Source organism: Vigna unguiculata, chromosome 7 (assembly GCF_004118075.2).
Source record: "Vigna unguiculata cultivar IT97K-499-35 chromosome 7, ASM411807v1, whole genome shotgun sequence".
Classification (NCBI taxonomy): Eukaryota; Viridiplantae; Streptophyta; class Magnoliopsida; order Fabales; family Fabaceae; genus Vigna; species Vigna unguiculata.
In genome coordinates, this window is record NC_040285.1 from 24,016,533 (window position 1) to 24,037,979 (window position 21,447).

At 38.2% G+C, this 21,447-nt stretch overlaps 2 protein-coding genes and 1 non-coding gene across 7 annotated transcripts; 1 reads left to right on the forward strand and 2 right to left on the reverse strand.

Annotated features, from left to right (window-relative positions):
* Window positions 1-3,642: 3,642 nt before the first annotated feature.
* LOC114192846 lies at window positions 3,643-3,749 on the forward strand. The gene has a single exon (XR_003606165.1). It is a non-coding gene; the product is annotated as a small nucleolar RNA R71 (small nucleolar RNA).
* A 7,230-nt stretch (window positions 3,750-10,979) lies between these two features.
* LOC114190769 lies at window positions 10,980-14,165 on the reverse strand. Of its 5 annotated transcripts, none has more exons than XM_028079794.1 (8): window positions 14,073-14,165; window positions 13,898-14,002; window positions 12,790-12,875; window positions 12,635-12,679; window positions 12,378-12,438; window positions 12,145-12,279; window positions 11,569-11,736; window positions 10,980-11,311 (listed from the first exon to the last, which is right to left on the reverse strand). In XM_028079794.1, the coding sequence occupies exons 3-8, from the start codon at window positions 12,867-12,869 to the stop codon at window positions 11,228-11,230; spliced, it is 573 nt and encodes a 190-aa protein (XP_027935595.1). In that variant the 5' UTR covers window positions 12,870-12,875; window positions 13,898-14,002; window positions 14,073-14,165; the 3' UTR covers window positions 10,980-11,227. The 5 variants fall into 5 exon arrangements, with proteins under 5 accessions (XP_027935595.1, XP_027935592.1, XP_027935591.1 ...); XM_028079790.1 differs by having other exon boundaries at window positions 10,981-11,311; window positions 12,790-12,922; XM_028079795.1 differs by having other exon boundaries at window positions 10,981-11,311; window positions 12,790-12,922; window positions 14,111-14,150.
* Window positions 14,166-16,314: 2,149 nt separating this feature from the next.
* Window positions 16,315-18,373, reverse strand: LOC114189474. The gene is made up of 3 exons (XM_028078036.1): window positions 17,541-18,373; window positions 17,203-17,460; window positions 16,315-17,128 (listed from the first exon to the last, which is right to left on the reverse strand). Exons 1-3 carry the CDS (start codon window positions 17,756-17,758, stop codon window positions 16,783-16,785), a joined length of 822 nt encoding a protein of 273 aa, XP_027933837.1. The 5' UTR covers window positions 17,759-18,373; the 3' UTR covers window positions 16,315-16,782.
* Between the last annotated feature and the right edge of the window lie 3,074 nt (window positions 18,374-21,447).

Consider the following 21,447-nt stretch of genomic DNA (forward strand, 5'->3'; position numbering starts at 1 on the left):
CATCATCCAATGTCCTGGAGGCGTAGTAGATGATCCTCGGTTGTTTGTCAATTCTTTGAGCTAGAACAACTCCCAATGCATAATTGGATGCATCGCACATCAACTCAAATGAGGTTGTCCAATGGGCGCCTGAATGATCAGAGTGGTGGTCAAGGCCTTCTTGAGGCAATCAAAAGCCGCTTTGCATCCTTCATCAAAGATGAAGTCAACATCCTTTTGCAGCAAGTTGGACAGTGGAAGAGCCTTCTTACTAAAGTCCTGAATGAAGCGCCTGTAAAACCCTGCATGGCCAAGAAAAGAACGAACCTCTCGCACAGAAGAGGGGTAATGCAATTGTGAAATAATTGAAATCTTGGTAGGGTCAACTTTAATGCCCTTACTCGAAATTATGTGCCCCAATACTATGCCTTGTTATATCATGAAATGACATTTTTCAAAATTGAGAACAAGGTTACATTGGATGCACCTATTTAAAACTTTGTCCAAACTTTCTAAACGTGCATCAAAAGAGGACCCATACACAGTAAAATCGTCCATAAACACCTCTATGAATTTTTCAAGAAAATCACTAAAAATGCTAAGCATGCACAATTGAAATGTGTCAGGGGCATTGCATAGGTCAAACGACATCCTCCTATAGGCAAAAGTGCCAAAGGGGCAGGTGAATGTGGTTTTCTATTGGTCCTCAGGTGAATTTGAAAGTAACCAGAAAATCCATCAAGAAAGCAATAGTGGGACTTACCTGCCAAACACTCAAGCATTTGATCAATAAAAGGTAGGGGGAAGTGGTCTTTCTTGGTTTCTTGATTTAGCCTTCTGTAGTCGATGCAAACCCTTCAATTGTTTTGCATCCTTGTTGGAGTCAGCTCTTCTTTTTCATTTTTGACTACAATGAGGCTTTTTTTTTTGGGAACAACATGGATGGGGTTGACCCACTGGCTGTCTAAAATGAGGTAGATGATCACAGCTTGTAGAAGCTTGGTCACCTCCTTCTTGACAACATATGAGATGACAAGGTTGAGTCGCCTTTGTGGCTGTCTCATTGGCTTTGCCCCATCTTCCAACAATATCCTGTGCATGCATGTTGATGGGCTAATACCAGGGATGTCAGCCAATGTCCATCCAATTGCCTTGTGCTTTTTAAGAACATGCAACAACCTCTGCTCTTGTTCAGCAGTGAGGGAGGTGGAAATGATGACGGATAGTTTGCCCTCCTCCTCCAAGTATACATACTTGAGGTTGTCTGGCAGGGGTTTCAACTCTGTAGTACTGGATGCTGACTGAATATAAGGAACCAGAGGGGAGGGAGAAATGGATTCCACAACCTGTACCTCAGCATAACAATCAGAGGCATATGTACTTCCTACAACATGGTTAGTGCAATCTGATTGTATAACATATGAGATGACAAGGTTGAGTCGCCTTTGTGGCTGTCTCATTGGCTTTGCCCCATCTTCCAACAATATCCTGTGCATGCATGTTGATGGGCTAATACCAGGGATGTCAGCCAATGTCCATCCAATTGCCTTGTGCTTTTTAAGAACATGCAACAACCTCTGCTCTTGTTCAGCAGTGAGGGAGGTGGAAATGATGACGGATAGTTTGCCCTCCTCCTCCAAGTATACATACTTGAGGTTGTCTGGCAGGGGTTTCAACTCTGTAGTACTGGATGCTGACTGAATATAAGGAACCAGAGGGGAGGGAGAAATGGATTCCACAACCTGTACCTCAGCATAACAATCAGATGCATATGTACTTCCTACAACATGGTTAGTGCAATCTGATTGTATAACATCAAAATCAATAGGTACAACACCCAGAGAGTCAAACTCAGCAGATTCAACATCATCCACATCGCATTCAGTATTAGAATCAGAATAAAGAACATCAATGCATGCAAACTCAGATAAGTTAGACAAAGATGAATATTTTAATGCATGCAAAGAGTGAAAATCAGAAATATGTCCATCAATAGCATGATCAATGATATCAATGTGAAAAACAAAATGATCCTCAAAAGGATGTTTCATGGCATCCAAAATATTAAAACGCACGACAATGTCATCAAACTCCATGGATAAAGTGACAACATGGACATCAATCTTGGTTTGGGCTGTCTTTAAAAATAGTCTCCGTAAAATGAGTGGCGCAGAACCACGGGAAAATCCCTCTTCCATATCAAGAATGTAAAAATCAGTAGGAAATATTAGTTCACCAACCCGAACCAAGACATCCTCAATGAAACTGGCAGGGTGGGCAACACTTCTGTTTGCCAATTGAATTACCACACTCATCGGTTGCAATGGTCCAAGAGACAAAGAATTGAAAATAGACAAAGGCATGACATTAATCGAAGCACCCAGATCAAGCATAACATTCTCAAAATTATTATTACCAATAATGCAGGGAATATAGAATGTACCTGACTCTTTACACCTTTTAGGGATTTGAGGAACAGATTTACCTATCAGTGCATATACGTTTCTCCCCATGTCGATCCTCTCATTGCCCTTCAGTCTCCTCTTGTGCGTGCACAACTCCTTTAAGAACTTGGCATATCTGGGAATCTGTTTGATGGCGTCCAAAAGAGGTATGTTCACCTCCACCTTCTTGAATGTTTCTAGGATCTCCCTATCAATCTCTTCCATCTTCTTGCTTGGAATAGCCCTCGGAGGGAAGGGAAGAGGTATGAAAGGTACAATAGATGTGGAAGAACAGGCTACATGAGCATCATCATGCTTTCTCTAATGTGTATCAGCAGGGTCAACTTCCTTTTGAGGTGTAGGCTCAGGAGTGGGAACTTCAATATTTTTCCCAGATCTCAATGTGATGACACTCACATTTCTCGGATTCTCCATCGTCTGTGATGGCAACTTATCAGAATTTTGAGCTTGTGCTTGATTAAGTTGCGTAGCCATCTGCCCCATTTGATTTGTCAAAGTCTGGATTGAGGCTCTAGTCTCCTGTTGGAATTGCATATTCTGAAGTGTCATCATTCTGACCAACTCTTCCAATGAAGTGGGTACAGGTGGAACAAGAGCAGCTTGTGGTGCAGGTTCAACTCTTTGTTGTGGAGGTGGTTGCACGTTTTGAAACTATTGGTTTTGCTGCTGCTGGTTGCCCTGGTTTCCCCATTTCAGATTATGGTGATTCCTCCATCCTAGATTGTATATATTTATTGACAAATCATGGTTTTGTTGTTGGTGTTGGGGCCTATTGTTGTTGAAAATATTAGCTGCATACACCTGAGGAGTATCCACGGGTGTAGAAGAATAAGTAACCTGTTGTTGCAATGTTGGGCAAGAGTCTATAAAATGATCAACAGATGTACAAAGGTCACAAACTCTTGCATCTGGAGCTCTCTGATTGGAAGCAAGTTGGTTGACCAGTGTGTTAAGAGCATCAATCTTGCTCTCCAACTTCTTGGTGTATTCGGCTACCCCTACATCATGTACTCCTCTAGCAACTATGACATCACTCCTTGTGCCAAATTGTTGAGAATTGGAAGCCATGTTCTCAATTAGTTGCCTAGCTGCAGCTGGGGTCATGTTACCAAGAGCACCACCACTTATGGCATCAATCATGTTTCTATCCATGTGGTGCAGGCCTTCATAAAAATACTGTAGAAGGAGATGTTCAGAGATTTGATGGTGGGGGCAACTTGAACAAAGATTCTTGAACCTCTTCCAATACTCATAGAGGGTCTCCCCATATTGTTGCTTGATGCTAGAAACTTCCTTTCTTATGGTTTTTGTCCTTGAAGTTAGGAAGAATTTAGCAAGGAACAATCTTTTTAGGTCATCCCAGCTCGTGATAGACCTGGGTGCAAGGTAGTATAGCTTGTTTTTTGCATTGCCCTCCAAGGAATGAGGAAAGGCCTTCAAGTAGACATGGTCTTCCTGAACATCTGCAGGCTTCATGGTGGAACACACAACATGAAACTGCTTCAACTGTTTGCACAGGTCCTCACCTGCAAAACCATGAAACTTTGGCAACAAGTGTATTAATCTAGTTTTTAACACATACAGAACTTCCTCCTCAGGATATTGAATGCATAGACTGTCATAAGTGAACTCTAGTGTAGTGAGCTCACTCATGGTCCTCTCATGAGGTGGAGGAGGTTGAGCCATATTATCAGTATGAAAATCAGAATGATCAGAATAAACAGTATCTTCAGAATGCAAAGAATGCACAGGATGAGAAGTATCAGGAGTATGAAGAGAATAAGAGGAATCAGGAAAAGTCACAGTATAATCAACATGCAAAGATGGATTCCTAATATGCGTACGTGCTTTGTGGAATGTCCTATCAATCTCAAGGTCAATAGGTCGTAATTCACTTGGATTTTCCCTAGTCATGCACCAAAATACATTAATTCTAGTGGTATTGGCATAACATAGGGTATAACTACAAGTATACTCAAACGAACTCCAAATGACTTGAAAATTGGTAGGACTGTCCTTTGAGTGCTCAAACAGTACCACAAAAAAAAGTTAGATCAAAACTCAAAGTGCAAGTATTTTTAAATTTTTTTCAAAAGTGGAAAAAATGAAGAAAAATCACAAAAAAGATTGCTTAAATATAGAAAATGGTATTTTCTGAAGAATCTGAGTTGGATAATTGGCAAAGCGGGTTTTGATAAGGTAGGAAATTAAATTCCACCCCAAATGCATATAAAATAATGTTGATTCTGATAACCAGGGCAAAAGTTATGGTCCTTTGAAGTTTGACTAAAAATCAGTCCAAATTTTTTTTTTTGAATCTTTCAAATCAGACCATATTAATTGCTCCAGCCATTTTTCCCATCAAGTTCAATGTCTTAGAAGTGGGGGAAAAATTTTCAAATCAAAACAAGCACCGTAGCTACCAAAACAAAAATCCACAAGTTAAATGCTAGAATCGGACACTATTCAACATTATTCACTCTACTAAAAATGACACTATTTATGCGCCACGACACTATTCACTCTACAACAAAAACAACACACGTGCACTACACAGAAACACTATCACAATGAACATATACCAACTCAACTACACACACACCAAAACACTGAACACAAACACACTGAAAATTTTACTTTGAACAAAACTATTGGTCCCCGGCAACGACGTCAAATTTGATAGAGGTCGTACCCCACCAAATTAAAACACTTAAAATGCAGTATGTGACAGTTAAATCAAGTTGTCTCCCAACGACCAATATTTTCGTCCAAAGCTTCAATTTTCAGATGAACACAACACTATAACACAAAGGGGGGAGTTGGCAGATTCAGTATGCTAATCAACAGATTAAATTGAATGCAAAAGTGATTAAAAATGTATTGACATCCTTGATTCAAACACAATTTCAGTTATCATAGGTCACCAAATTAACACCTCTGCCTTCTCTCAATCCACTAGATGAGAACTCACTAAACAAAAGTTATAATCAAGCTTCATTGTGCAATTAAGCAGTGCACACATCCTTAGATTCGTGACAGTGAAGCTACATCCATTAAGCATGAACATAACTTAACCCAAACACATGAAATTACTCTGTAAATTAAGCACAAACAAATTCATTAGGGGTTGGCTGATTCAATATGCTAATCAACAGATTAAATTGAATGCGACAGTGATTAAAAACGTATTGACATCATTGATTCAAACACAATTTCAGTTATCATTGGCCACCAAATTAACACCTCTGCCTTCTCTCAAACCACTAGATGAGAACTCACTAAGCGAAAGTTACAATCAAGCTTCATTGTGCAATTAAGTAATGCACACATCTTTAGATTCGTGACAGTCAAGCTACATACATTAAGCATGAACATAACTTAATCCAAACACATGAAATTACTCTGTAAATTACAAACAGATTCATCACATGCATTCCCCGAATTCATAAAAAAGAGACATGACAAATTTCATAAAACAAGCACAACCTCAAAGTTTCATTGCATTTTTCATCAAGGAGTCAATACACAAATTTAGCTAGATATGGAAATGGGCCAATTAAACACTTCAAATCTAAATGCAACAAAACAGAATATCAAAAGCCAAAAACCCTAACCAAAGAATTGTTCAAACACAAATTCAAGAGCAAAAGAGAAATTTCAAGGCTTTGAATGAACGAAAATCAATACTATCATATAAAAACCGAAAATCCCATGCACTAGATGAATATACCTCGATGTGAGGGAGTGTGTTGGAAGTCTCACATCGACTAGAGATAAGGCAATTATATAAGTGAAGTGCAAACCTCACCTTACAAGTCGATGTTGTGGGGTTGAGTTAGGCATATAGTTCACTTCTAACAGAACTCATTTCTCCCTCCCCTCTGGTTCCTGATATTGAGCCAGCATCCAGCACTCCCGAGTTATCCCTACCAGACAACCTCAAGTATGTATATTTGGAGGATGAGCAAAGACTTCCTGTGATCATCTCAACCTCCCTCATTGTTGAGCAAGAGTAAAGGTTGTTGGAAGTGCTAAAGAAGAACAAGAAAGCCATTGGGTGGACATTGGCTGACATTCCTGGAATTAGCCCATCTACGTGCTTGCATAGGATTTTATTGGAGGATGGAGCAAAACCAGTCAGACAACCACAAAGGTGACTGAACCTTGTCATTTTATAGGTTGTGAAGAAGGAGGTGACCAAGCTTCTACAAACCGGGATCATCTACCCCATTTCAGACAGTCAGTGGGTTAGTCTCATCCATGTGGTTCCCAAAAAGACAGGCCTCATTGTAGTCAAGAATGAAAAAGAGGAGTTGATTCCAACCAGGGTGCAAAACAGTTGGAGAGTTTGCATCAACTACAGAAGACTAAATCAAGAAACTAGGAAAGACCATTTCCCCTTGCCTTTTATTGACTAGATGCTTGAGCGCTTGACAAGTAAATCTCATTACTGTTTTCTTGATGATTTTTCTAGCTATTTTCAAATCTATATTGCTCTTAAGGACCAAGAGAAAACCACATTCACCTACCCCTTTGACACTTTTGCCTATAGGAGGATGTCATTTGGCTTATGCAATGTCCTTGACACATTCCAACGGTGCCTGCTTAGCATTTTCAGTGATTTTCTTGAAACTGCATAGAGGTGTTTATGGATAATTTTATTGTGTATGGATCCTCCTTTGATGTATGTTTAGACAGTTTGGACAAAGTTTTGAATAGGTACATCCAATCTAAACTTCTCAATTTTGAGAAATGTCATTTCATGGTAGAACAAGGCATAGTTTTGGGGCACATCATTTCGAGTAAGGGCATTGAAGTTGAACCTGCCAAAATTTCAGTTATTTCACAGTTGCCATACCCCTTTTCTGTGCAAGAGGTTCGTTCTTTTCTTGGTCATGCAGAATTTTAAAGGCGCTTTATTCAAGACTTCAGTAAGAAGACCCTTCCGTTGTCCAACTTGCTGCAAAAAGATGTTGAGTTCATCTTCAATGATGAATGCAAAAAGGCTTTAGATTGCCTCAAGAAGGCCTTGACCATCACTCCGATCATTCAGGCGCCTGATTGGTCGACCCCGTTCGAGTTGATGTGCGATGCATCCAATTATGCATTGGGGACTGTTCTGGCTCAAAAGATTGACAAGCAGCCGAGGGTAATCTACTACGCCTTCGGGACATTGGATGTTGCCCAAGCAAACTACACCACAACAGAGAAGGAGCTTCTTGCAGTTGTTTTTGCACTTGAAAAGTTTAGATCTTATCTGCTTGGTTCTCCTATTGTTGTGTTTACTGACCATGCAGCTCTAAACTACCTATTGAAGAAGGTAGAATCCAAGCTTCGACTGATTAGATGGATGCTCTAGCTCCAGAAATTTGATTTGGAGATCCGTGATAGGAGCGGAGCACAAAACTTGGTTGCAGACTATCTGAACAGGATTGAGAGGTCTGCTGATGATGTTTCACCGATCTAGGATGATTTTCCCGATGAGAGTTTGTTCACACTTTCTTCTTTTCCCTCACCTTGGTTTTCTAATTTGTGAATTACTTAGTTGCTTCTATTTTTCCTCCCCTAGCATCCAGAGCTCAATGTGATAAAGTCAAGAGCGATGCTAGGTATTATATTTGGGATGACCCCTATTTGTGAAAGATTTACAGTGATCAGGTTACCATGAGATGCATTCCAGACCACGAGATTGATTTGGTCCTTCAATTTTGTCATTCACCTGCACCTGGTGGTCATCTTGGCACACAGAGGACAACTTGTAAGGTGCTGGATTGTGGATTTTACTGGCCCACCATCTTCAAGGATGCATGGAGGATTTTTGCACATGTGAGTAGTGTCAGAGAGCGAGAGGAGCCATGTTGTTGTGTGAGGTCTTTGATGTTTAGGGTATAAATTTCATGGGCCCTTTCCCGGTTTCTTTTGGTTTCACTTAAATCTTGTTGTTGATTATGTCTCAAATTGGGGGTGGAAGTTAAAGCCACCCGAACTAACGATGCTCGAGTTGCAACACTTTAACATTTTTTACCAAAATGCCCTATCATATTTGAAAAAGCAAAACTAGATAAGGGTATATAAGACATTTTAAGAACCTTTGAAGCAATTGGGTAGAAGAAAAGATGAGTTTTATTTATTGAAAAACCAAACAGGAACCTGGAGAAAGATTTTTTCTCCGATGGTTTCCCTTTTTCACAAGATTCGTAATTCTCTGATTGAGTCCCACCCACCTTTATTCCCTTTACCCATTGAACCGATCCCTTCTTACTAATTAACTGCTCTAATTGTCCCTAATCAACTATCTCTAATTAATTTTCCTTCTGTTCTGTTTTAGATTCACAATTGCTGTCTTTTAAAACTTAAATTAATTAATAACTATTTTTCTCATTCTTTATCTCTCTCTTCCGACTTTTTCATCATTTTCTATATTTAGGTGTACTAAGATTCAGAAGATTCCACTAGTGGGAAAAACATGAATGGGTTCAGGTTGGCAATGTCAGTTCTCATGATTGTTCATTTTGTTGGATCGAGTCGACGATTCATAAAATTGTCACACTTAGAAGTTGTGGACAACAATCATTAGGCAGCCTTAAACCCAATGAGTATGTTTGCGTCCTTCAGTTTACGATAGTATGCAATATGCTAAGAAAAGAATGGCATGCTTGAACCAGGCTTTTGCTAGATCATCTTTGACTGTGAAAGAGGTGCGGTTATGGTTAAAAATGAAGGAGGAAAGAACATGGGTTGGTGTTATAAATAGAATCAAAAAGGTACCCCATAAATCTATGTTGCTGTAGATGTTGTGTACTTTAATTTGCTTTAAAAAGTGTTGCATGTTTTATATGTTTGCCTCTACGTACTTTGTGCAGTAATTGTTTTGAAACTCTGCATATATCATTATTCAGGTGAATGAGAAGTTATTCCCATGCCAACTATCAAATAAAAATGTGAACTTGACCGAAAAGGCTGTGCAATTAGCTGTCGAAACATGGGGCAAGAGATCATTAACAGAGCTTGAAGCAGAGGAGCGCCTATCCTATGCAGGCGAAAAGGTGACAATCTGACAATGATAAATTTTCTGTGTAATTAATTTGAATGTTTTAGCAACTACTTTTACTTTCTTGAGACGAGTAAATTTTTCTTTGATATATCACTTTTTGTGAATTTTAATTTGATATAATCAAATTGTCATTATATATTTTTATGTAGGGCCCTGCTCAAGATGAAGTCATTGCATTGCCAAGCTCAGCAATGCATTTCTGGAAATTGGAAAAGAATACAAAGTCTTCACTGAGGAAGAAGGTTTATTTTTTTTAACTAATACTGCTCCGCTTAAGTAGATGTTGAATTGGCAAAAACTAGGTGTTTTCATTGAATTGGCTAAGTAGGAGCTGTGGTGCTCACATTGGTACACACCACCTCATTATGATAACTTACTGATTACATGGTGCAACAACCCAGCAAGAGAACAAACGACTCAAATGTTTTGATATTATTGAATACTTTGGTGAAAATGTATTTTCTAGAGTTATAAATACTGGATTATGTATAGAATCAAAATATCTTCTAATTTATTTATATTATTTATTATTGTAATAAACTTCTTATTAAAAATTATGAGTGCTTTCTTTTATTATTTTATTCAATTTTTTCTTCATAAAATCCGATTAGACCATTGTTTTAACAAGTTAAATGGGTCTAACTTCACTAATGTTTTAATTTCATTTTTATTGGTCTTAAATGCTAAAGCATTTAATTTTTTTCCTTAACTAGGATTTTCTCGAGCAATCTTAATATCATCCTTCACATTATCCTGGTCCACTCAGGGAAGGAAGGGACTGTTTTTTTTTTTTAAATGTCTGATTTCTACTTGTAATTACAAGGATGTCTGTCACCTTGTTTTCATTTAGTTCAGTTTTCAAAGAGTTGTTCAAAGATACAATGAAAAACTATTATTTTTATGATTTCTTATATAAACCTGTAAAGACAAGAAACAAAATAAAATAAATTGTCGTTTTTAAATAAAAATAAAATAGAAAATATTTTCTCAAACCAAAATGTTCCTAGCTCTTCTAAATGTCAGCCTAAGGTCCAAACTAAAGTCAAAGTAACAAGCACTCTTGGATATATGTATGGATTCCTAATTGAATTTAATAGACATGCTTTTTCAGTGTCAAAGTTATTGCATTGTTAATCAATCAAATGTTACCTTTGATATAACTTGTTAATTTATTAAAGAAGTCAACAAATTTATAGAGTAAATATTATGCTCTCTTCCTTTATTTAGGTACTTGATAAGAGTTTAGTTTCTGTGTATTTGTTTAATAAAATAAAAATTATGACAATTATTAATATTAAAATAGTATTGTAAAAATAAAAACTTAATATACATGATAACTTGTAATTGAGTGATAATATAAAATATTTTTACAGCATCGATGCATCTATTTGTGCATCTTTTATGATGCATGTTTTCAGCCAATCTGGATATGACAATTAAGCTGACTGAAGATATTTATGTTTCATCAGATATTGCTACTTGTTGAATGATTTAACCCCTGATTTCCTGAAGAAGTGTTCGGACTATGAAGAAAATTATCATGCTCAAAAAAGAAAAAAATCAAAAATGCATTTTCAGCCCCATTTCCACGTAAGAAAAGCAGAACGACACCTTCAGAGTGCGAGGCTAATACTATTGGTTATAAATCCAATATATAAAATCTGTACCAAAATATTACATTTTTGAAAGGGTCTTGGAAATCCCCTTCACGCATCAAAAATATTCTTGCTCAATTTTGATCGTCCGGTGGAGGTTCAAATCTATAGCCTTGAACAACCTCCTCAATAATTTTATTTATGCTACTGTCTTTAATCTGCATTCATTGAAACAAAGAATTGTCCAACTCAATATCCAAAAATTAGGGGAATGTGACTTTGAAAACTTGAAAAAAGAAATCATGGTTGCTCTTCGAGAGAGTCTGCGTAGCAGTTTCGCCACAGACTTTATTCTATGAAAATAAGAGATTAAGCTGCTTATTTTGTTATTCTTTTTAGAAGTTGTAAATGATATTTATTCTAAAAATAGCAGAAACAAACATGTTATAGGCTTAGTGTGATTCCAGGATCTCACCTTAATTCCGATAGCAATGGCAGTTTTTAGTTGAACAAGTTCACCTAATCTGAAGGAACCGTGTTTATTATCTCCAACAAAGATAAGGGGCACACTCCTTGATGAAGCCAAACTTTGTAAATGCTTCGTCAGCCATCGTGGGTTACAATCAGAAGCTACAAGCACAGCCTGCATAACGTACAAGGCAAATAATGTACTCTACAAGACTATATAACAAAGTCACGCATCCACATCTTACAGCAGAAAAAGCTATATACTACTAATTACAACTTGGTTAATTATTAGTATTCAACTTGTTCATTTATTATGGCGAAAAACTAATTGAGTTTGAGCAGTTCAATAAAAAATAATCAGGCTCTCAACCAAAAACAACCATTAGAATTTGCACGAATCAGCATAAAAAAATAATCTATTTTGTTGTAGTTGGCTGTTTGCAGCACCATGTAAAGGTTAGAACACCATAAAAAGTGCATGTTGAAGAATTTACTTGCAAGTGACGAACTAATAAGTAAAAATGAAGGTAGGTAGTAAATAGGCAATTAACTAAGGTCTGCATATTCTACACAGGAAATCAACCTGAAGCTTAACTGAAGGAGTTTTATTGTTGTTGCTTCTTAAAGGAACGAGCTGAGCGGAGCTTTCTAATTCAGTGCATGGTTTCATGCGCTCAAGGACACGAGTTACATCATTGACCCCGATAGAGAATTGTTGCTGGAAGAAACAGTAGAAAGTTTATATGATTCCTGATAAACATATCTTAAATGTCCAAAGTTTCATAAACCAAACCAACCAAGTAGAAGAAGTTTAACCTTTAACCATATTTTCTCCGACAAGGAAGTTCCATCTGAATCTCTTGCAGTTCGGATCTCTCTGTTCAACAGAATAAGGTCAAATCAGATGAAAAATTACACCATTATTGGAGGTAGTTGAGTAGTTCACTTTTTAAACTGTTAAAATTCTCGCAGGCCACTGCCTCAGCTTCAGTCAACAATGGCCTTGTGGATCAAATCACCTTTGAAGAATGATAAATAAAACAAAGCACCAAATGTGAAAAAGTATATCTTACCTACGGATTGATTGGAGCAGATTGGTGAGACGTTCACCTTCATAACTGCAAATCATTAACAAGTTACAAATCATTAACAAGTTACAGGTTGAACCATATAAAATAGGAATTCATACATATATATATTCACAAAAAAAAAGGATAGTGCAGCATACTTATTTTCTAGAGAAGGAAAGCTCGAATTTGAGGTGTTCCCATCCTTCTTTGGAGTTTTGAAATTGCTCCTACTGGCCATAATTTACTTTCAATATTCACCGAGTCAGTCTTAAGCGACTCCAACCCAACAAACTAATTCAAAAAGCCTTTTCAATCAGTTTGAGAACATATTACATTCTATAAATTCTTCAACAGAACAAAAATTTTCAATTTCTCAATAGTATAAAGATTACAGGAAAGAAACTGCGTAATACAAAATTGAACGCACGTTAATAAAAAAATGAAGCTTCAATTGATGCTTCCAATCACACTTCAACTGTTAGAACTTAAAATCCGTAATCGAAGAGGAAGGAGCCCTATTTTATATGATAGATTTGGGCTTAGAAAGATGACTCCTACTTCCTGCACCCAATTTTTTTCTCCTGCACCTCCCTGCCCTTTTAAAATACCCAATGTACCCTCTCATTTAAAATATTAAATAATAATTCTTTATTTTTTTCGTATCTTCATTGATTGTCTTCCTCCATCTTCTCTCTACCCTGCCTCTTCACATTCTTCTCTAGTCTTCTTCCATTTTCTTCGTCTTCGTTTGTTTGTCCTCCATCAACAATGGCAAATAAGTTTGAAGCATTTGGGTGCTATTCATTGTTCACATCAATCAGTTTAGGTATGGTGTTTGTTCGTTTTGTTAAGGACTGCGTCGTTGACGGTTGGATGCGTCATTCGCAACTGGGTAAGATTTATGTAAGATTTTGTTAAAATTTTCGGAATAGCCATCCATATATTATACATTTCGGAAAGAGTAATCCGGATTACGTTTCGCAATCTAGAATATATTTCTGAATCTGAAAATATAGTGGGGATTACTCGTTCCAAAAACGGTTAATGTAATCCAACAAACCATAACTACAGAAAGACTAATCCGGAGTTAAGTTATATTAACTGTTTTCGGAATGAGTAGTCCGTAGAGTATTTCTGTATACATTTCAAATTACTCAAAGCAGTTAATATAACTCAACCCATATCCCCTGCACTACCAGAGTACAGTAAGAAAATCATATTTTTTCAACACCCTCACACCAACCTGAGCAAAACCTTAAAGTTTACCTTGAAACAAAGATGGAGGTGCAGCAAACTAGCCAACAAAAAAGCTCCTCTCTATGAACGCTCTACCTTCTCCCACCACACAGCTTACGACGTCGTACAGTAACACTAAAATGAAAACAAGGATGAAGAGGTTCAGTGGCTAACAACGAAAACAAGAGTACAAAAGAGAAGGGACCTTGAGCAAACTATGGAGGTGCACAAAGTCACTAGCACCATGGCACACGACAAAGGAGACTACTGGGAGGGGCTGCGGCTGCGGCGCGGAGAAGATGAGACGTGAAATTTGGGTAAAAGATTTTAGTATTCACCAAGGGCAGAAAAGGTATTTCACATGAGGGTACATTGGGTATTTTGAAATGGGTAGGGAGGTGCAGGAGATAACACTTTGGTGCAGGAAGTAGGACCCTAGGGAGATTTTGACACCCCGTCATGCTTGGGCTTGACTGTGTAACACCGATGGCCCACAATATGCTCCCTGGTGGAAAAGAAGTCTTGGCACTTTAAATAATAAAAAAAAATAGAGAACAAAATTGTGGGGTGCAGGAAATAATCGCTCTATTTAAATACTCGTAATTATATTGTTTCATTTCAACCTTTGTTCCTCTAATTAATCCAGCAACCTTTTTCAGGAACAATTTTTAAAATTGGTTTTGCAGGAACAACCCTTTCTTAATTAATCCAGCGTATCAGGCTAATGTGTTTTGAGAAGGTTGTGAAGATGGAGGTTGGTTGGTTTGATGAAGCTGAAAACTCAAGTGGTGCTCTCAGTGCGAGACTCTTAGCAGATGCGGCTTTGGTACGTGCCCTTGTTGGTGATGCGCTGGGACTATTAGTTCAAAATTCAGCATCTGCATTGGCAGGATCATTATTGCTTTCACTGCATCTTGGCAGATGACGTTAGTTATTCTTGTCCTGATTCCTTTTTTGGAATCAATATATACCTTAAGATCAAACTCTTGAACGAATTCAGTGCAGATGTAAAGGTTAGTTTTTTTTTTACATTATATATGATTATTCAGATTATATGTTTGTTGCGACAGATGATGTATGAGGAAGCGAGCCAAGTTGCTAATGATACAGTTGGAAGCATAAGAACAGTTGCTTCTTTCTGCAGGATTATGAAAATGTTTCAGATGTATGGATGAAGCACCTACTCTTAACATTTAAATTATTCCTCTTTGGCTTAAATACACATTTGGTCCTTATTTTTGTCAAAATTATTCAATTTGGTCCCTATTTTGGTTGTTTGTTCAATTTAGTCCTCGTTTTGGTAAAATCGCATTCAATTGAGTCCTTTTGGCAGACGGAGTTAAAATTTTTAACGGCACAGTGACACGGTGTAACTGTTTGGCCTACGTGTCAGTTTTTGGTCAGTGACGTTGGCACAGTAAACTTATATGGCCGTTGGAAGTTTAAAATTTAGGGAAATTGATTTGGGGAAGAAATTAGGGTTTGAGAGGTGTGAAGCAAAACTGTGGCCAATCCAGCTGTTTCACTCCATCCAGTGTGCGATTCGAAATTGGCGTTTGAGAGGTATGTCTCATCACCACTCGTCTTCCTCCTCTTGCTGTAACAGTTGGGTGCAACAAAGTTACGGTGGGTCTCATATTCGTGGTTCCAAGGGTATGGGTTTAATCCCCATTTGCAAATGTGGAGAAGTTGCAGTGCTTCGAGTGGCAAGAACTTTGAAGAATAATGGCAGACAATTTTGGGATTGTTCTAAGTTCAAGTGTGCTGCTTGCAGTGATAATGTGTGGTGTAACTACTTCAAGTGGTGTGATGAAGAATTTTGTGATGAAAGAGATGGTATTATAGCCCAGCAAAGGATGAAGATTTCTGAACTGGAGATTTCTGTGAGGGCTATGAAGAAAACGAATCAATTTGTGTTACGATTAGTTTTTGTTGTTGTTGTAATCTTTGTAGTCATGCTGCCAATAATGTTTAAGATTCAATGTCTGTAGTTGAGGATGATGATTTGTTGGTATTGATGATGTTTTGTTGGTGTTGAAGTTATGAATGTAAAAAAGCAGTGCTGTAACTTATGAATGTTGTGTTTGTTTGTAATGAAGCAGGGTCTAGTAATGTGCAATTAAACTCCCTATTTTAAGTTCATATTTTAGTTTAAAATGTGCAATTTGGTCCCTATTTAAGTTTAAAATGTTCAATTTGGTCCTTATTTTAAGTTTATAATGTTCAATTTGGTCCTATTTTAAGTTTAAAATGTTTAATTTGGTCTCTGTTTTAAGTTTAAACTGTTGAATAGAGTCCCTGTTTTATAACACAACCTGCCAAATAGAAGTGGAAAATAAACCAACATATAATTGAGTCTATACTAAACATACACAACCTGCCAATCACACAAGTCCAAATTCCAATCACAACTCCAATGTTGGAGACCAATATTCATTCAACTGCAATCAAAATGTGCTGAAGTTATGGAATTCAGATGTTCAACAAAAGTGTGCTGGACAAAAAAAGTTAACAAACATAGTACCAATTACTACAAAATTACTACCAAAACAGGCCTAAATACATCAAAAGTTGTCTCCTAAGTAGGCCTAATTAAAGCACAGAAAATGTTGTTCAAGTTGGTGGTCTTCGAATTTGCAATTTCTGCCTGCAGCTTGGTTGCCCTGTCTGTTGTGAGACTTCATGTTCCTGCTGTGAAGGTTGTGTTGGTTGTGTGGTCTGCTGACTTGATGGTGGTGGTTGTTGTGTAGGCTGTGTTGCTTGTGTGGACTGCTGACTTGATGGTGGTGGTGGTTGCTCTGTAGGCTGTGGTTGCTGAGGGAGTTGTGGACAATTACTTTTGTTATGTCCCACTTCACGACATACCCTACATCTCTTTTGATGGCCACCTTTCCTTAACTCAGTATCATTTTTCTTTAATTCCCACTGTTCCAATCTCCTCTTTTTCTTTGGCCTCCCAGGTAATCTCCTTTTGAGGGGGGTTGGACATCATTGTAGGAAGTCCTCTCCCACAGCAGCTGCCCATTCACTGGATAGATTATGGAGTGGTATGTTTCTTCATAAGTGCAAGTTCTGAACCAGTGTGGTATGAACTCCTCTGCATTTAAATTTAAAAACCTCATTGCAGCAAGTGCATGGCAACAAGGAATACCACTGAGCATCCATTTCCTGCACGTGCATTGGTGTGTGTCAATGTTGACTTTGTACTTCTCTCCAATAAGTGAAATGTGCTTGACTTCAAAAATCTTTTCTCCTGACCAACTATCAAAGCATAACAGGTTAGCAAATTCAATAAATGATAAATATTAATTGTGTCAAAATGCTTATTTAAATACCTTGGAATCCAGTTCTTTGTTAAGGCTGATTCTTCTCGCAGCCTAGTTGTAATCCTTGGGCAGATTGAACCTTTAAAAGCTTTCACCTTCTTCCGGTTTTTGGCCCATCTCTTCATCAAATAAATTTTGATGTCCTCTAGCATTGATACAATTGGTTTAGTCCTTGCATCAATTATGACACTGTTGAAGGCTTCACTCATGTTGTTTACTAGAGTGTCACAGATGGCTTGACTTGTGAACCTAGATCTGGACCAAAATCTGAAAATGAAAGTGTCACACAAAGGTTAGCAACACCATAATGTGTAACAGTATTGTGAATATGGATGATAAACACAAACCTTGGTGGAATGGCTATGAGGTATTTGTAAGCCTCAAGATTGGCTTCTTTGATATTTCTCATTTTTCTTTCCCAAGCTTGGGGATATGTACTCACAGCAGCCCGCCACATTAAATTCTTCAATTTCTTCCCACCAAATTTTTTCCTAAAATTGGCGTACAAATGGCGCATGCAGAATCTTTGTTCTGCGCCAGGTAACAGCTCCTGTATAGCAAGCATAAGTCCCTGTCAAAAAACAGAATGTTAAATGAATAAGTCAACAATTCAAACACTTCAAAACTTTAATTAATTAAGTAATGGAATTTTCCTTTTGTTGATCTGACATGAAAGTGATGGACTGACATACTTCTGGCCCACCTAAGTCTTCAATCAATAACTCCATAAACCAAGTCCATGTTTCTTTGTTTTCTACTTCAACAAGCGCATAGCATAGTGGCACCATCTGGTCATTACCATCTCGACCAACAGCCGTGAATAATTCACTCCCATATCGTCCTTTCAAAAAACAGTCATCCAACCCAATTATTGGTCTACACGACACAAAACTATCTATACATGCTTTTAAACAAGTGTAGAATCTCTTGAATGTGGCTTGTCCCTCCACGTCTTCCACTTTCAGTTTGATTGTAGACCCATGATTGGATTTCAGCAACTCATTTGCATAGTTATAAATTCTCCTAAACTGTTCTTTAAATGAACCTTGGACTTAGTCTGCTGCCATAGCTCTTGCCCTGCGAGCCATAGACCAAGACACTCTAGTATTCCATTTTCTTACAGCCTTGTTACGTATTTCATTGATTTTTATACTTGGATTTTCTCTCAGGTCTGTCTCCAAAGTCCCACTCAACCACTTAGAATTGATTATATCAATGGTAAATTTCCTACTGCAAGTGTGAACATCAACAACTTTCCTTAATTGCCAGTTATGATGGGAAGTCAACAAAGCACAATAAGCTAACCAAGGGCAGTTTCCTTGGGCCCCCACACATCTAACCCTAATTCTACGCTTATCATTCTTAACAAATCTTATATTTCTTCCACTATGAATTGCATACGTCCTAACAGCATTTCTGAAGTGTTCCTTGTCAAGGAAATATGTTCCCACTTCCCACTTGTGGTCTGCCATGGATTTTGGCATCACAAACATCCCAGAAACATCTCCATTGTTATCCTCTGATTCACAATCAGATTCTGCACCACTCAATAATTCATCCGACACCCACTGATCATCAGAAAGACCTCTATCTATGTCTTTTCGCACCTTTCCCTTGTGTTGACTGTCACTTTCATTCTCTTCTTCACTTATGCCCACTTCAACTGCAATAGAACCCACATCATTATTAGAAGTATTGTTGTCCCCCATTATATTCAAAGGAATATCAACAAATTCCTCATCTTCAGTATCAGATTCATCCCAATTGTGAACCTCTGCCTCAATATCCACCTCATCCAAACCTGCTGCACCACCCAAATTAGGTTCAGCCTGACCTCCCAAATCAACTTCAACCTCACCTTCATTTCCACCTTCATCCTCACCTGCTGCACCTCCCACTTCAGCTTCAATCTCACCTTCATTTCCACCTTCATCCAAACCTGTTGCACCTCCCACTTCAGCTTCAGTCTCACCTTCATTTCCACCTTCATCCAAACCTGCTGCACCACCCAAATTAGCTTCAGCCTCACCACCCAAATCAGCTTCATCCTCAACTCGATTTTCACCTTCATCCTCACATACTGCACCTCCCACTTCAGCTTCAGCATCACCTCCCAAATCAGCTTTACCCTCACCTCCATTTCCTCCTTCATCCTCACCTACTGCACCTCCCAAATCAGCTTCAGCTTCAACCTCATTTCCACCTTCATCACCCAAGACAACCTCACTCAAACCTCCACCATGTCCCAACTCAGCATTAACTTGAACAATCGCATATTTCAAATTATCATCTATATCATCATCTACAACTACTGCTTCTGACACAATATGAACCACAAACAAGTGGACTTCTCCAGTACCCTTAGCAACATTTAACATATTAATTGACCCATTATCATCATACAACAACTGCAACCGTCTATCTACAGCATACCATAATTCTTTAACTTCTAAATAGCCCATTAACTTAAGTGTGTCTAACACCTCAAAATACCCCCATGTGTCTGGGTCACATGACCACTGATCAATCAATCCACCCACATATAAAAGCCCACCATTCTGAACAAAATGTCCACCATGGTGGACCACAACCTTGATTCTCTTGTCACACATCTAAAAACAAAAAATTATATGCTATCAATTAAACAAGGGACCACACACCTAAAACATGAATAAACAAAGGGGAACACAAGGGGACCACCGAACACATATAATATTACCCTACCCACTATCGAAAGTGACAATACAATAAACAATAAACAATAAACCATAAAGCTGTAAAATCCACCGCAAATCAACCACAAATGAAGAGGCAGTACAGAAATCAACCCAAAAAGTTTAACTTTTTAAACACTCAAACACAAAGATATAAAACCCACCGCAAGCCCAACGCAAACCCACCACAAACGAAAAATACAACTCCAAGACGAGTCAATAGTACTAACCTGCACCTGGTTGACGCTTCAAACTTTAATGCGAACCTCCAATCGCAATCTCCAACCACAATGTCGAAGAACCTTCAATCGCAATCACGCTCCAAACTTGAATGCGAACCCTAACTGATGAACTCTCCAGTCGCAAAAACCCTAATTTTCTTCCCCTTTCTAACTAACCCTAGGCCATCTCTCGAATGTTCTCCACGATCTCCTTCGTTCCCACTTCACTCAAATGATTAACCCCCTTTCGTTATCACTTTTCGCTGCAATAAAATCACCTTTGATTGCCTAAGACTTGGGTGCTCGACGTTTACCTTGTTTTTCACCTTACCATTTGTTAATTTTTAATTGTTTTACCTTTTTAATTTATTTAACTTTTCACGCCAATTTATTTTTAACGATACACTGTGCCAGCATGTATTCAAAAAATTGACACATAGGCCAAACAGTTACACCGTGTCACTGTGCCGTTAAAAATTTTAACTCCGTCTGCCAAAAGGACTCAATTGAATGCGATTTTACCAAAACGAGGACTAAATTGAACAAACAACTAAAATAGGGACCAAATTGAATAATTTTGACAAAAATAGGGACCAAATGTGTATTTAAGCCTTCCTCTTTTTCCTTTATGCATTCTTCTCAAATAACCTGCTATATCCTTCGTTCCACACAATTTTCCTCGATCGGTCGAACGGACGATTGATGTACCTGTCCAAAATGCTCTGATGCTTAAGTCTATCGGTTGACTGTTGTAATAAATGTGAATTAAAGATCCTCACCAACCTACCTTGGGCCCCTATTTATAGTTTCCGGTGTGAGCCGACCCAGTGGCCTTTTAATTATGATTACTGACTTATTTTATGTTAATTAATCTGACTGATTGATCTAGGTTTCCATTTGGCCGACCGACCGAAAGTGAGAAATAGTTTCAAAAGGAGATTAAAGTGAAAGGTGTTTAGTCTATCTGGCCGTTGGGCAACAGATCTAATTTGCTCAGAACCGAGACTCTGATGGGCCATCGTCTCAGAGTCTACTACAAAGTGTGTTCGTAACAGGTGATCTGCAGCCACTTGACTTTGATCCGTTTACCCGATTGTTGGATAGGCCATACAGTACAGGAACTATACAGGACAAAATGTGAGGAATATTACCCGAATGAAATGGAATGTAACTTTTAATGGCAGCGTCGCGTGAGCTCGTGAGTGATGGCGCTCCTCTAGCTTGCGGTGCGGTGGCCATCAATGGCTGGGAGGAAAACAACGACAGCCGTGAGTGGTTGCGTTGCGAGACTACGGCTATGTGGCAGCGGCGCTGGTCGT